This window comes from Salvelinus namaycush, chromosome 7 (assembly GCF_016432855.1).
Source record: "Salvelinus namaycush isolate Seneca chromosome 7, SaNama_1.0, whole genome shotgun sequence".
NCBI lineage: Eukaryota > Metazoa > Chordata > Actinopteri > Salmoniformes > Salmonidae > Salvelinus > Salvelinus namaycush.
Window position 1 is genome coordinate 60,108,395 of NC_052313.1, and position 15,691 is coordinate 60,124,085.

At 42.2% G+C, this 15,691-nt stretch overlaps 1 protein-coding gene across 1 annotated transcript; it reads left to right on the forward strand.

The window, feature by feature from the left end:
* Nucleotides 1-3,878: 3,878 nt before the first annotated feature.
* Nucleotides 3,879-5,735, forward strand: LOC120050889 (gastrula zinc finger protein XlCGF17.1-like). The gene is made up of 2 exons (XM_038997411.1): nt 3,879-3,904; nt 4,293-5,735. The coding sequence occupies exons 1-2, from the start codon at nt 3,879-3,881 to the stop codon at nt 5,269-5,271; spliced, it is 1,005 nt and encodes a 334-aa protein (XP_038853339.1). The 3' UTR covers nt 5,272-5,735.
* The last annotated feature ends 9,956 nt before the right edge of the window (nt 5,736-15,691 follow it).

Consider the following 15,691-nt stretch of genomic DNA (forward strand, 5'->3'; position numbering starts at 1 on the left):
GTGGACTAGTCCATTGCGGAGGGCTCAGTGGACTAGTCCATTGCGGAGGGCTGAGTGGACTAGTCCATTGCGGAGGGCTGAGTGGACTAGTCCATTGCGGAGGGCTGAGTGGACTAGTCCATTGCGGAGGGCTGAGTGGACTAGTCCATTGCGGAGGGCTGAGTGGACTAGTCCATTGCGGAGGGCTGAGTGGACTAGTCCATTGCGGAGGGCTCACCAATAGTACATTTAGCCTACCTTTTAATTGCCATCATTTCTAATCTACAATGTTTGTTTGGTTACGGTAAAGCATAAAATATATTATTACAGTCTTACCATTGTCATTGTAGGAGTGGGCACATTGTTTGCAGAGCCTACAACCTTGGCTATGCTTGTGAGAAAAAGGTTTTGGTTTATTTCCTTCCATTTACGAGTTTACAATGTATTATTTGTCTTTTGTTGAGAGTGCTCCTGTCAATGTTGAGTAAGGACACGCACCTGATTATGCATAGAAGTAGGCCTATAGCCTACCTGGCCCTGATTACACATAGAAGTAGGCCTATAGGCTACCTGGCCTGATTACACATAGAAGTAGGCCCATAGGCTACCTGGCCCTGATTACACATCCGCTATGGGTCCGCGGTCAAACGACCACCCCTCATCACTGTCAAACGCTCCGTAAAACACTATTGCGAGCAGGCCTTTCTAATCGACCTGGCCCGGGTATCCTGGAAGGATATTGACCTCATCCTGTGAGGATGCCTGGTCGTTCTTTAAAAGTTATTTACTCACCATCTTAAATAAGCATGCCCGTTTCAAAAAATGTAGAACTAAGAACAGATATAGCCCTTGGTTCACTCCAGACCTGACTGCCCTTGACCAGCACAAAAACATCCTGTGGTGGACTGCAATAGCATCGAAATAGTCCCCGCGATATACAGCTGTTCAGGGAAGTCAGGAACCAATATACACAGTCAGTCAGGAAAGCAAAGGCTAGCTTTTTCAAACAGAAATTTGCATCCTATAGCTCTAACTCCAAAAAGTTCTGGGACACTGTAAAGTCCATGGAGAACAAGAACACCTCCTCCCAGCTGCCCACTGCACTGAGGCTAGATAACACGGTCACCACCGATAAATCCATGATAATCAAATATTTCAATAAGCATTTCTCTACAGCTGAGCATGCTTTCCTCCTGGCTACCCCAACCCCGGCCAACAGGTCCGCACCCCCTGCAGCTACTTGCCCTAGCCTCCCCAGCTTCTCCTTCACCCAAATCCAGATAGCAGGTGTTCTGAAAGAGCTGCAAAACCTGGACCCGTACAAATCAGCTGGGCTAGACAATCTGGACCCTCTCTTTCTAAAACTAACTGCCGCCATTGTTGCAACCCCTATTACCAGTCTGTTCAACCTCTCGTATCGTCCGAGATCCCTAAAGATTGAAAAGCTGCCGCGGTCATCCCCCTCTTCAAAGGGGGTGACACTCTAGACCCAAACTGTTATAGACCTATATCCATCCTGCCCTGCCTTTCTAAAGTCTTTGAAAGCCAAGTTAATTAACAGATCACTGACCATTTCGAATCCCACCGTACCTTCTCCTCTGTGCAATCCGGTTTCCGAGCTGGTCATGGGTGCACCTCAGCCACGCTCAAGGTACTAAACGATATCATAACCGCCATCGATAAAAGACAGTACTGTGCAGCCGTCTTCATCGACCTGGCCAAGGCTTTCAACTCTGTCAATCACCGTATTCTTATCGGCAGACTCAATAGCCTTGGTTTCTCATATGACTGCCTCGCCTGGTTCACCAACTACTTCGCAGACAGAGTTCAGTGTGTCAAATCGGAGGGCCTGTTGTCCGGACCTCTGGCAGTCTCTATGGGGGTACCACAGTGTTCAATTCTCGGGCTGACTCTTTTCTCTGTATAAATCAACGATGTCGCTCTTGCTACGGGTGATTCCCTGATCCACCTCTACGCAGACGACACCATTCTGTATACATCTGGCCCTTCTTTGGACACTGTGTTAACTAACCTCCAAACGAGCTTCAATGCCATACAACACTCCTTCCGTGGCCTCCAACTGCTCTTAAACATTAGTAAAACCAAATGCATGCTTTTCAACCGTTCGCTGCCCGCACTCGCCCGCCCGACTAGCATCACTACTCTGGACGGTTCTGACCTAAAATATGTGGACAACTACAAATACCTAGGTGTCTGGCTAGACTGTACTCTCCTTCCAGACTCACATTAAACATCTCCAATCCAAAATCAAATCTAGAATCGGCTTTCAATTTCGCAACAAAGCCTCCTTCACTCACGCCGCCAAACTTACCCTAGTAAAACTGACTATCCTACCGATCCTCGACTTCGGCGATGTCATCTACAAAATAGCTTCCAATACTCTACTCAGCAAACTGGATGCAGTCTATCACAGTGCCATCCGCCTTGTTAACAAAGCCCCTTATACCACCCACCACTGCGACCTGTATGCTCTAGTCGGCTGGCCCTCGCTACATATTCGTCGCCAGACTCACTGGCTCCAGGTCATCTATAAGTCTATGCTAGGTAAAGCTCTGCCTTACCTCAGCTCACTGGTCACGATAACAACACCCACCCGTAGCACGCGCTCCAGGAGGTATATCTCACTTGTCATCCCCAAAGCCAGCACCTTGGGCCGCCTTTCCTTCCAGTTCTCTGCTGCCAGTGACTGGAACTAATTGCAAAAATCGCTGAAGCTGGAGACTCACATTTCCCTCACTAACTTTAAACATCAGCTATCTGAGCAGCTAACCGATCGCTGCAGCTGCACATAGTCCATCTGTAAATAGCCCACCCAATCTACCTACCTCATCCCCATATTGTTTTTATTTACTTTTCTGCTCTTTTGCACACCAGTATCACTACTTGCACATCATCATCTGCTCATCATCCTCTGCTCATCTATCACTCCAGTGTTAATCTGCTAAATTGTAATTACTTTGCTACTATGGCCTATTTATTACCATACCTCCTCAAGCCATTTGTACACACTGTATATAGACTATTTTTTCCTATTGTGTTGACTGTATGTTTAGTTTATTCCATGTAAATCTGTGTTGTTGTCTGTATCACACTGCTTTGCTTTATCTTGGCCAGGTCGCAGTTGTAAATGAGAACTTGTTCTCAACTAGCTTACCTGGTTAAATAAAGGTTAAATAAAAAATAGAAGTAGGCCTATAGGCTACCTGCCCTGCTTGCAAATGTAGGCCTATAAATGTGCCCATGTGGGGATCTGATACTATTTCTGATTGTCTTTACTCACCGTCACTGTGGAGTTTCTCAGATAAAAAATGTTCAGCTCAAACAGCAAGTGAGCAAATTTTTTTTATACAAAAAAATCCAGTTCTCTACCTTTTGATAACCACTCAGCATGAAAGGGGGGGAAAAGTCATGCATTGATCCGGTGGAAAAGTCTTATCCCTTGTGCAATATAGCCTACAGCTGTGTCTGTCTGTATGGAGCTCGCTGGCACGGGAAAGTCTGAGGGCCCTAAATATTTTTTACAATGTTGCAAGTTTGCTTGCACAGGCCAGACCAAATTAATAGTTGATACAATGTTTCAAGTTTCTTGCAGATAGGCCATGTGCAGCCAATTTGATTTATAGAATATCTATTTTCATCCGGATATTTTCTACCTGCACGCTGCAATGTTTTTATTTGTTGCCTTTATGTAGGCTATTTTTACATATTGGCAATTGAAGTTACTTTTAAATTTGTATCATTTTGATAGAATTTTGATGAACCACATGACATTGATTTGAGATATGAAGACTTTATTATAAATTAAATGAAACTGTGCATATGAAAATCATAACTAGCACGCAGATCAGTAGAAATGGTACTATACATTGGCACTCAAAATGGAAAAAGGTTGCCGGCCGGCAACGTCAGGAGCATAACGGAAGGCCAGCAGCAGCGGGAGGAGGAGAGTCGGGAACAGATTTTTTAAAACTTCTGGTTAGGCTATATTGATCTCTGGCTGCCTCTTGAGTAATTTGTGTCTTCATTTTCAATCGCAGTGCTTAAAGCATCAGACAAGCTCAGTAGCCTCCATATAGTTGATTTTATTTCAACACATATGTATGGAAAAATACACGTTTTAAAATTAAAACATTTGGTCAAATGAAAACAAGACTCTCGGTCGACCAGGAATATTTGTTTTTGTCGGGACAGCCCTAATAGCTTTATTCCCTGTATTGTACAGCCTACTGATATGAAGTTATATGTATATCACCCCAACTGACTGGTTCTTCTGATGTTGTTCACATAGGAGACCATGTTGAGACATTCTCTATATCCGGAGAGCAACAGCAGGAAGATCACAGAGATAAGAGGTCTCACCACTGCCCACATTGTGAGGAGATTTTCCCAATTCTATCAAAACTAGAAATACACTTAAAAATACACACAGGAGAGAATCTGTATTCCTGCACTGACTGTGGGAAGAGTTTCACAACATCACAGGCTCTGACAGTTCATCTGCGAGTCCACACTGGAGAAAAACCTTACTCCTGCTCTATCTGTAGGGAGAGTTTCTCTCAACAGAGCAGCTTAAAAACACACCAACGTGTACACACAGGAGAGAAGCCCTACTCGTGCTCTGACTGTGGGAAGAGTTTCTCCATATCAAGCAACTTAAAAACACACCTAAAAATACACGCCGGGGAGAAGCCTTACTTCTGCTCTGACTGTGGGGCGAGGTTCTCTCAACAGAGCCACTTACAAACCCACCAACATATACATACAGGAGAGAAGCATTACTTATGCTCTGACTGCGGAAAATGCTTCATAACATCAGCTGAGTTAAGAGTTCATCAGAGAACACACACAGGAGAGAAGCCTTACTGCTGCTCTGACTGTGGGAAGAGTTTCTCTCAACAGAGCAACTTAAAATGTCACCAGCGAATACACACAGGAGAGAAGCCTTACTCCTGCTCTGACTGTGGGAAGAGTTTCACCCATTTGGATATATTAAAATGTCACCAGCGAATACACACAGGAGAGAAGCCTTACTCCTGCTCTGTCTGTGGGAAGAGTTTCTCCCAACAGGGCAACTTCAAAACACACCAACGTATGCATAAAGGAGAGAAGCCCTACTCCTGTTCTGACTGTGGAAAATGCTTCACAACATCAAGTGAGTTAAAATCTCATCAGAGAACACACACAGGAGAGAAGCCTTACTACTGCTCTGACTGTGGGAAGAGTTTCTCCCGATTGGCTACCTTAAAAACACATCAATGTATACTTAAATGAGAAAAGTCTCATCACTTCTCTCAGACCAGCTAAGATTAAAGTCACTCCATCAATTAATCCTCATCTCATAAAAGAAGTGGTAACAATGAATTTGATAACATTAAGAAAGAGCAACACTATTGTAATCATATTGTTTCTCACTGTGAGGGAACTGTGAAGAGGAAAGAGTGCGTTATAGAATGATGTCATTGGAAATTCTATCCTTTTTTTAATGCGCCATGTGCACATGTGTTGATGTTGGGGTGGTGCTGGAGATGATGAATATGAAGTTGAAACATTTTAAAATGTCCTTTTAAGGTAAAAACAATAGGATGGTGGTTGGTCGGGTGGATGGATGAGTCAGCATATAACATGAAAGTCTAGCAACCCAACGGTTGCGTGTTCAAATCTCATCACGGACAACTTTAGCATTTTAGCTAATAAGCAACTTTGCAACTACACTACATGACCAAAAGTACACTACCGTTCAAAAGTTTGGGGTCACTTAGAAATGTCCTTGTTTTTGAAAGAAAAGCAATTTTTTTGTCCGTTTTATATAACATCAAATTGATCAGAAATACAGTGTAGACATTGTTAATGTTGTAAATGTCTATTGTAGCTGGAAACGGCAGATTTTTTAATGGATAATCTACATAGGCGTACAGAGGCCTATTATCAGCAACCATCACTCCTGTGTTCCAATGGCACGTTGTTTTAGCGAATTCAAGTTTATCATTTTAAAAGGCTAAATGATCAATAGAAAACCTTTTTGCAATTATGTTAGCACAGCTAAAAACGGTTGTTCTGATTAAAGAAGCAATAAAACTGGCCTTTTTTGGACTAGTTGAGTATCTGGAGCATCAGCATTTGTGGGTTTGATTACAGGCTCAAAATGGCCAGAAACAATAACTTTCTTTTGAAACTCGTCAGTCTATTCTTGTTCTGAGAAATTAAGGCTATTCCATGCAAGAAATTGCCAAGAAACGGAAAATCTCGTACAATGTTGTGTATTACTCACTTCACAGAACAGAGCAAACTGGTCCTAACCAGAATATAAAGAGGAGTGGGAGGCCCTGGTGCGCAACTGAGTAAGATGACAAGTACATTAGTGTCTAGTTTGAGAAACGGACGCCTCACAAGTTCTCAACTGGCAGCTTCATTAAATAGTACCCGCAAAACACCAGTCTCAACGTCAACAGTAAAGATGCGACTCCGGGATCCTGGCCTTCTAGGCAGAGTTGCAAAGAAAAATACATCTCTCAGACTGGCCAATAAAAATAAAAGATTAAGATGGGCAAAAGAACACAGACACTGGACAGAGGAACTCTGCCTAGATGGCCAGCATCCCGGAGTCACCTCTTCACTGTTGACGTTGAGACTGGTGTTTTACGGGTTTGATGTTTTTTTAATGTTATTTTAATAGACAAAAAAATATATATATTTCAAAGACAAGGACATTTCTAAGTGACCCCAAACTTTTGAACAGTAGTGTATGTGGGTCCCCCTTTTGCTGCAATAACGGCCTCCACTCTTCTGGGAAGGCTTTCCACTAGATGTTGGAACATTGCTGTGGGGACTTTTTCCATTCAGCCACGAGCATTAGTGAGGTGGGGCACTGATGTTGGGCGATTAGGTCTGGCTCGCAGTCAACGTTTCAATTCATCCCAAAGGTGTTCGATGGGGTTAAGGTCAGGGCTCTGTGCAGGCCAATCAAGTTCTTCCACACTGATCTCGACAAACCAAAAAAAAGAAGAAAAAAAAAACAGCCCCAGACCATTAGTCGTCCTCCACCAAACTTTACAGTTGGCACTATGCAGTGAGGCAGGTAGTGTTCTCCTGTCATCCACCAAACCCAGATTTGTCCGTCGGACTGCTATATGATGAAGCATGATTCATCACTCCAGAGAACATGTTTCCACTGCGTCAGTCCAATGGCAGTGAGCTTTACACCACTCCAGCCAACGCTTGGCATTGCACATGGTGATCTTAGGCATGTGTGCTGCTGCTCGGCCATGAAAAACCATTTTATGATGCTCCCAACGAACAGTTCTTGTGGACATTGCTTCCAGAAGCAGTTTGGAACTTGATAATGAGTGTTGCAACTGAGGACAGACAATTTTTACATGCTTCAGCACTCGGCAGTCCTCAAGCAGGGCAGACATTTGATGAACTGGCGGTGCCACATTGAAAGTCACTAAGCTCTTCAGTAAGGCCATTCTACTGTCAATGTTTGTCTATGGAGAATGCATGGCTGTGTGCTCGATTTTATTCTCTTGTCAGCAACGGGTGTGGCTGAAATAGCCAAATCCACAATTTGAAGGGGTGTCCTCATACTTTTGTGTATATAGTGTGCTTAGCATGTTAATGTTAGCAACAACAAATTGGAATTCGTAAAATATCATACGTATAGCAGATTCGTAACATATTGTACGAAATGTAATTCGTAACATACTATACATCCTACAAATCGTATTACAGTTATAGGCCAATGTAATGTAATGTAACATAACATACTAAATTGTGTTTTTTTTATATACATATAGTACGTTTTGCTCTGACACCAAGTTGTCCCTCTGCAGTTCTCTGTGGGAATGAGTTAGTAGATACAGTTGAAGTTGGAAGTTTACATACACTCAGGTTGGAGTCATTAAAACTCATTTTTCAACCACTCCACAAATTTCTTGTTAACAAACTATAGTTTTGGCATGTCGGTTAGGACATCTTTGTGCATGCCACAAGTCATTTTTCCAACAATTGTTTACAGACAGATTATTTCACTTATAATTCACTGTATCACAATTCCAGTGGGTCAGAAGTTTACATACACTTAAGTTGACTGTGTCTTTAAACAGCTTGGAAAATTCAAAAAAATTATGTCATGGCTTTAGAAGCTTCTGATAGGCTAATTGACATAATTTGAGTCAATTGGAGTGCTACCTGTGGATGTATTTCAAGGTCTACCTTCAAACTCAGTGCCTCTTTGCTTGACATCATGGGAAAATCTAAAGATATCAGCCAAGACCTCAGAAAATAAATTGTAGACCTACACAAGTCTGGTTCATCCTTGGGAGCAATTTCCAAACGCCTGAAGGAACCACGTTCATCTCTACAAACAATAGTACGCAAGTACAAACACCATGGGACCACGCAGCCGTCATATCGCTCAGGAAGGAGACGCGTTCTGTCTCCTAGAGATGAACGTACTTTGGTGCGAAAAGTGCAAATCAATCCCAGAACAACAGAAAAGGACCTTGTGAAGATGCTGGAGGAAACAGATACAAAAGTATCTATATCCACAGTAAAACGAGTCCTATATCGACATAACCTGAAAGGCCACTCAGAAAGAAGCCACTGCTCCAAAACCGCCATAAAAAAACCAGACTATGGTTTGCAACTGCACTTGGGGACAAAGATCGTACTTTTTGGAGAAATGTCCACTGGTCTGATGAACTGTTTGGCCATAATGAGAATTGTTATGTTTGGAGGAAAAAGGGGGAGGCTTGCAAGCCAAGGAACACCATCCCAACCGTGAAGCACAGGGGTGGCAGCATCATGTTGTGGGGGTGCTTTGCTACAGGAGGGACTGGTGCACTTCACAAAATAGATGGCATCATGAGGCAGGAAAATTATGTGGATATATTGAAGCAACATCTCAAGACATCAGTCAGGAAGTTAAAGCGTGGTCGCAAATGGGTCTTCCAAATAGACAATGACCCCAAGCATACTTCCAAAGTTGTGGCAAAATGGCTTAAGGACAACAAAATCAAGGTATTGGAGTGGCCATCACAAAGCCCTGACCTCAATCCTATAGAAAATTTGTGGGCAGAACTGAAAAAGCGTGTGCTAGCAAGGAGGCCTACAAACCTGACTCAGTTACACCAGCTCTGTCAGGAGGAATGGGCCAAAATTCACCCAACTTATTGTGGGAAGCTTGCGGAAGGCTGCCCGAAACATTTGACCCAAGTTAAACAATTTAAAGGCAATGCTACCAAATACTAATTGAGTGCATGTAAACTTCTGACCCACTGGGAATGTGATGAACGAAATAAAAGCTGAAATAAATAATTCTCTCAACTATTATTCTGACATTTCACATTCTTAAAATAAAGTGGTGATCCTAACTGACCTAAAACAGGGAATTTTTACTGGGATTAAATGTCAGGAATTGTGAAAAACTGAGTTTAAATGTATTTGGCTAAGGCGTATGTAAACTTTCGACTTCAACTCTATCAGATAGAGATGATGTGATGATCAGTTTTCTGTGGGAATGAGTTAGTAGACACAACATGTATCAGTTTGTGATGATCAGTTTTCTGTGGGAATGAGTTAGTAGATACAACATGTATCAGATAGAGATGATGTGATGATCAGTTTTCACCATTACTTTGGGTGGATTCTTTTTTACTACATAATGACTTTTGTTTAATGATATGCAGGCTATGAAAGACTACATGTGTTTATTAAATTGTCTTTTAAAACTAGATTCATTATTTTAGTCATTGATTCATGTATTTGGATAACTGTAATGAACTTAATTGATCTGCTAATGAAAAATAAACATTGTACATGAATTTGTGCTGGTCAACCTTTGTTTTTTGGGTTATCTATACAGAAAATACAATGTTTTTGTTTAATTCATGGAATTGTAAATCATTTACATGTCTATTATCTACTCAAAACATGTCACTACACCTTTACACATCACCATGGGGACAAGCCAATTTCCTAGCCACCAGTAATTTCTACAATGCACACAAATAGATGTTTTGCAGTATAAAGGACTTACATAGGTTTCTTATTAAATAACAGTTAAATAAAATGGGGAAAAGTATTGTCATTTTTAAAGTGTTTTATATGGTACCAAAGTCCAGGGACAGCATTACCACCACAAATCAACAATGACCCACTTACTATTAGGGAATGGAACCAAAGAGGAAGATTGTGTTACCTTTCTCTTACTTATCGTAAGAGCAGGTGTGTTAACCCCGGAGTCCTGGCTAAGTTCTCATTCTGACCCTCATACCATCATGGCCATCTAATCATCCCCAGCTTCCAGGCTCATTCATCCCCCCCTCCTCTTCCCTGTAACTATTCCCCAGGTTGTTGCTGTAAATGAGCATGTGTTCTGTCAACTTCCCTGGTAAATTAAAAAATGTAATTACTTAAACATTAATGTGCACTGTTCAAAATACATCTACAGTCAACGCTGTTGCTAGCACTAGCCCCCAAAATAAAGCGTCCGATCTGGGTTAACTTGGTTAAGTTTACGAAAACAAATATAATACAAGTCTCATCCCAGATGAGGAATAAGAAACGTTCAAATCACATGTAATGTTTGGCTAAATACAATGTAATTTCTACTTCTTACACAGGATTTAGCTAGTTAAAATTAAGTGTATCTTTAGGAGTAATTCATGTGTACCTATACAGTACATTACCCACCCTGACAACCTGGCCCTCCATTTACAGCTTGTGGAAGTGACATAACAAATACACTAGTACACCACAGAGTATATTTAATATCTGCACAAGTACAATGTAATTACTAGGTGTTACACAGGATTTGGCCAGTTATAATGAAGTCTATCTTGAGGGGTACTTACTTGTAATTACAGTGAACCAATAGCCAGTGAAGGAAAAAGTACCCAGTTGTCATACTTGAGTAAAAGTAAATATACCTTAATAGGAAGCCACCCAGTAAAATGCTCCTTGAGTAAAAGTCTAAACGTATTTGGTTTTAAATATACTTAAGTTGCAAAAGTCAATGCATTAATCATCTCAGATTCCTTATATTAAGCAAACCAGACGGCACAATTAAAAAATATATTATGCATAGCCAATGGACACACTCCAACATTCAGACATAATTTACAAACAAAGCATTTATGTTTAGTAAGTCCACCAGGTCCGAGGAGGTAGGGATGACCCGGGTTGTTCTCTTGGTAACTGTGAATTGGACCATTTTCCTGTCCTGCTAAGCATTCGAACTGTAATGAGTACTTTTGGGTGTCAGGGAAAATGTATTAAGTAAGGTGTCAGGGAAAATGTATTGAGTAAAACGTACATGATTGTCTTTAGAACAGGGGTCGAGAAGGTCAGCGTACAAAATCTGGACATGATAGATTGCCGCGAAAGAAAAAAAGTGTTATAGACAAGATTAAAACGTCAAGACAGGAGAGAGAAAGGTGCGTTTTCCATGCAATTTGTTTCGTTTCCTTTTGGGAATACATGAATCCTGCTGGACGATTTAGCATAGGACGTTAGATAACTAGCTAGCTAGCATTTGGCAGCTACCTAGCAAATTGTTGGCTAGCTAGCTAACTGAAGAGCCATAACTGTAGCAAACGTAACTAACAAGGTAGCAAACGTTAGCTGGCGTAACGCTTCGAACACACCGACTGTGTTTTGCGTTTCGACACATTAGAAGTACATTCATTTCCAATGGAACGCTGCATTTGCCTTGCAGCGTTGCAGAGGCAGTTGCAGTGCGTTCTCAAATTGTATGCGTAGACTTGACAGAAAGTAGAAAAATATGAATGTAGATTTTTTACAAAAGTGTATAAATAAGGCGTATTGAACACTTCTGTATAATCTCAATGAGGACATAGCAAGTTTTCATTAGTCATTGGGTACATCATATGAAAAACGTCAGAATAATCTACAAGAGACACATATTTCATGTTCCAATTCACAGCATAACATACATAGGCATTTCATCATTAAGTCCTTAATTGTTGAATGTTAGTTGTTGAATGTGCCTTTGGGATTTTGGCAGCCCGATGGAGAATGTATCGGAGAGTGCTTGGTCTCAGCCCCTCAAATGTCGCTGCCTGCGTGAAGGCCACGTGTTCTCCACAACTACCTGCGGAGGTCATTCCAGGAGCCGCTCCGGATGGAGATGGGCACGCCAAATGGTCACCTTCCTGATGTCACCAGGGCAGGTGCCAACAACGCCCCCAGACAGGCACTCCAGGTGAGGGAGAAGCTGACCACCTACTTCTCATCGCCAGCAGGTATATACTGCCGTGGAGTGAAACGGCTCTTTTAAGAGCCCCATAACACAAAGGTTATTTTAAGAACCATCCACCGTTGTCCATAAAATTGCATTTTTCCCCCAGATTACTTTATGTATCATTGTCTCTCTTCATTTGGAAGCTATATTTAAGTGAAATTTGGGAGTAAAGACCACACCTTAACCTTCCCTCTCCCATTAACGTCAGTATTATACACACCTGGCATGGTACATCAGGTGAGCGGGAGCACTAATTAAGGTTATACGACATACAGTTAGTATGATAACAAAGGGAAAGGGTAACCTAGGGTCCATACAAATAGTACAGTTTACCACCATGTTCACTGGCCTGACAAAATACAGGTGGAAAAAAAACTAATTAGGAAGAGAATGTGTTTTTACTTTCATCTTGTCTTAGATCAGCAAAAGTGTAGGGAAGAAATAAGCAGATGAAGTCTAAATGAGATATTAATAAACAACTGAAACAACTGACTATGAAAACATAATTTAATAAGTATTCAAGTACAGGAAAGAACATGACAGGTATGTGTGTTGTAAAAATAAAAATAAAACTATTGAAAGAGGTGTGTGCGTGTAAAAAAAAAAAATGTGTAGCGTGTAATCTGTAAGAACAGCAAGAGCATGTATTTTTGGCACAACTGCAGACCGATACAGGGACTACTCATAAAGCCTAGACGTAGTAGGGGAACTTCAGACATGGCCATAAAGAGAGAGAGGGCAGGGCACTGGAGATCTGAGGTATGAAGAGGTGTGTGTGTGTCTCTGTCTCTGAAAAAAAGGAAATAATATGTAGCCATAACACAGCTAAACAAACAAATGGCCCCTGGACGTCATGGACCAGTCGATGGAACATAACTTCACAAAAAGTTTCAACACTCTGGTTTTCAAGTGGTTTTAAATGAAATAAATATATTGACCTTTAGTCTCATAAGACACCAAGAGCATCTGTGAAAACTCCGTATGAGTTTCAATTCAGAAATCTATGTAACACTAATAATGAATGGTATCCTAAGACTTTATAAACAAATGACTTTATGAATTGACTGAATTTAAACAGAACTGACGTGTGAAAGGAAAGGTACAATGAGGGAGGTCAAAACAACACCCAGACAAGAAGGACTCCTGTCCTTCCCCTTCCTGTCCTTCCTGTCCTTCTTCTTCCTGTCCTTCCTGTCCTTCTTCTTCCTGTCCTTCCTCTCCTTCTTCTTCCTGTCCTTCCTCTCCGCTTCCTGTCCTTCCTGTCCTCTTCCTGTCTTTCCTGTCCTTCCTCTTCCTGTCCTTCCTCTCCTCTTCCTGTCCTTCCTCTCCTCTTCCTGTCCTTCCTCTCCTCTTCCTGTCCTTCCTCTCCTCTTCCTGTCCTTCCTCTCCTCTTCCTGTCCTTCCTCTTCCTGTCCTTCCTCTCCTTCCTCTCCTCTTCATGTCCTTCCTCTCCTCTTCCTGTCCTTCCTCTCCTCTTCATGTCCTTCCTCTCCTCTTCCTGTCTTTCCTCTTCCTGTCCTGTCCTCTCCTCTTCCTGTCCTTCCTCTTCCTGTCCTTCCTCTCCTCTTCCTGTCCTTCCTCTCCTCTTCATGTCCTTCCTCTCCTCTTCCTGTCTTTCCTGTCCTTCCTCTTCCTGTCCTTCCTCTCCTCTTCCTGTCCTTCCTCTTCCTGTCCTCTTCCTGTCCTTCCTCTCCTCTTCATGTCCTTCCTCTCCTCTTCCTGTCTTTCCTGTCCTTCCTCTTCCTGTCCTTCCTCTCCTCTTCCTGTCCTTCCTGTGAGCTGGTCGGCTAAATTGACTCCATTTCTGAAAGGGAAGAGAAAAACAACACATACAAGCTTAACATAATATGACACCATAAAAGGTGAGATTTATGTTAACTAAATACTGCTTGTATAGTGTAGTTAGTGGCATAAATATAGGAACAGTGTGGTAAAGTTGGTAATACTTGCTGTTTACTCATGGAATTTGTATTTCAGATCAAAAGATGAATATGACAGGCAGATATTTCGACAGCAAACTGTTTTAGGATATTTTCTAACCCAGAAACAACAGCTATACATTTGCCTCATATTAATCCTTTGATCTGAAATACCAATTAACCTACATGACTATACTGTAAAAACGGCCTACTTTACTTCACTGTCGCACACTTATGACACTACCTGTGATGCGGAGAGAGAAAAAACGTACCATTGAACTCGGCTTGGAAAAGCAGCTGATACATTTTAACCTTGACTGCTGCTTGTCTTTGCTGAGGCAGCCTCTTCAGTGTTGGCACCAGGCTCATGGCAAAGAGGGTCTCTTCATCCTCCTTCCTGTGAGCATCAGGTTGGGCTGCATCCCTCTCGACGGCTTGGAGGAGCCTCTGCTGAAATGAGTTGAGTGGATCTGGGGTCTGGTACCTCCGATGACGCCTGGTGTGACATTGTTCCTCTTCGTTTCTCTCTCTGTTTCTCTCCACGGCCACATCCTGTTCAACGAGGTCCTCAGTGGTCACTTCCGTGAGGTTCATAATAATCTCAGGTGGTCCTAGATCCAGAGGTGCTTCCTCCATTTCATCATCTTCCATGGCTGCACCGGTGGTGGTCATACTCGTGGATGATGTTGTAGAGGGTCTCACTGCACCGGTGGTGGTCATACTCGTGGATGATGTTGTAGAGGGTCTCACTGCACCGGTGGTGGTCATACTCGTGGATGATGTTGTAGAGGGTCTCACTCCACCGGTGGAGGTGATGGTCGCACTTGTAGGTGACGTTGAGGGTCTTGATGCACCGGTGGCGACAACACTTGTGGATGACGTAATAGAGGGTCTGGCTGTAAAATTGCCACTCGTTGCCCTAGGCACAATACATGGATCCAGAAAAGAAAGAATGTGGCAGAAACGCCAAGGCTGCTGGCCTGAAGATGCTGACCCAGACCTGTCCCTGAGTCCTCTCCACTTCCTCCTAGTCTTCTTCTACATAGACATGAACATGATAAGCCAAACCATTACCTAGCATAACTATAGTTATTAGATAGCTATCATGGACATGTCACCTACTGTACACATAGACACACACACACGGTTATCTGACCAAATTATCAGGGGTACAGTAGTATCTACCATTTCTATTACTATTTATCTAGCATACACACTCACACTCTTTCAAACATGATTATTTGGTAAAGTTATCAGGGGTAGTAACTAGCATAATTTATTTGACTATTTCTTTCACATACACACACACCTCATTAGCTAGGTTAGCTAGCTAGCTAACGCTAACTAGCCACATCTATCACAAGCTCACCACTAAACTGACCTGGCAATCCTACTATCGTGAACACTTGTCTCCAAGCAGCATTTTTTGTGTTTATGTCCCTGTAGCTGTCAGCAGTTGTGTCAAAAAGACACGGTTTTGAGGATACTGCGAAAATGATTCTCTCCTCCA

Coding starts and splice junctions, on each gene's coding strand:
- LOC120050889 (XM_038997411.1), top strand. CDS start 3,879: ATGGAAAAAGGTTGCCGGCCGGCAAC. Junction 3,905..4,292: donor AAAGGTTGCCGGCCGGCAAC/GTCAGGAGCATA, acceptor TCACATAGGAGA/CCATGTTGAGACATTCTCTA.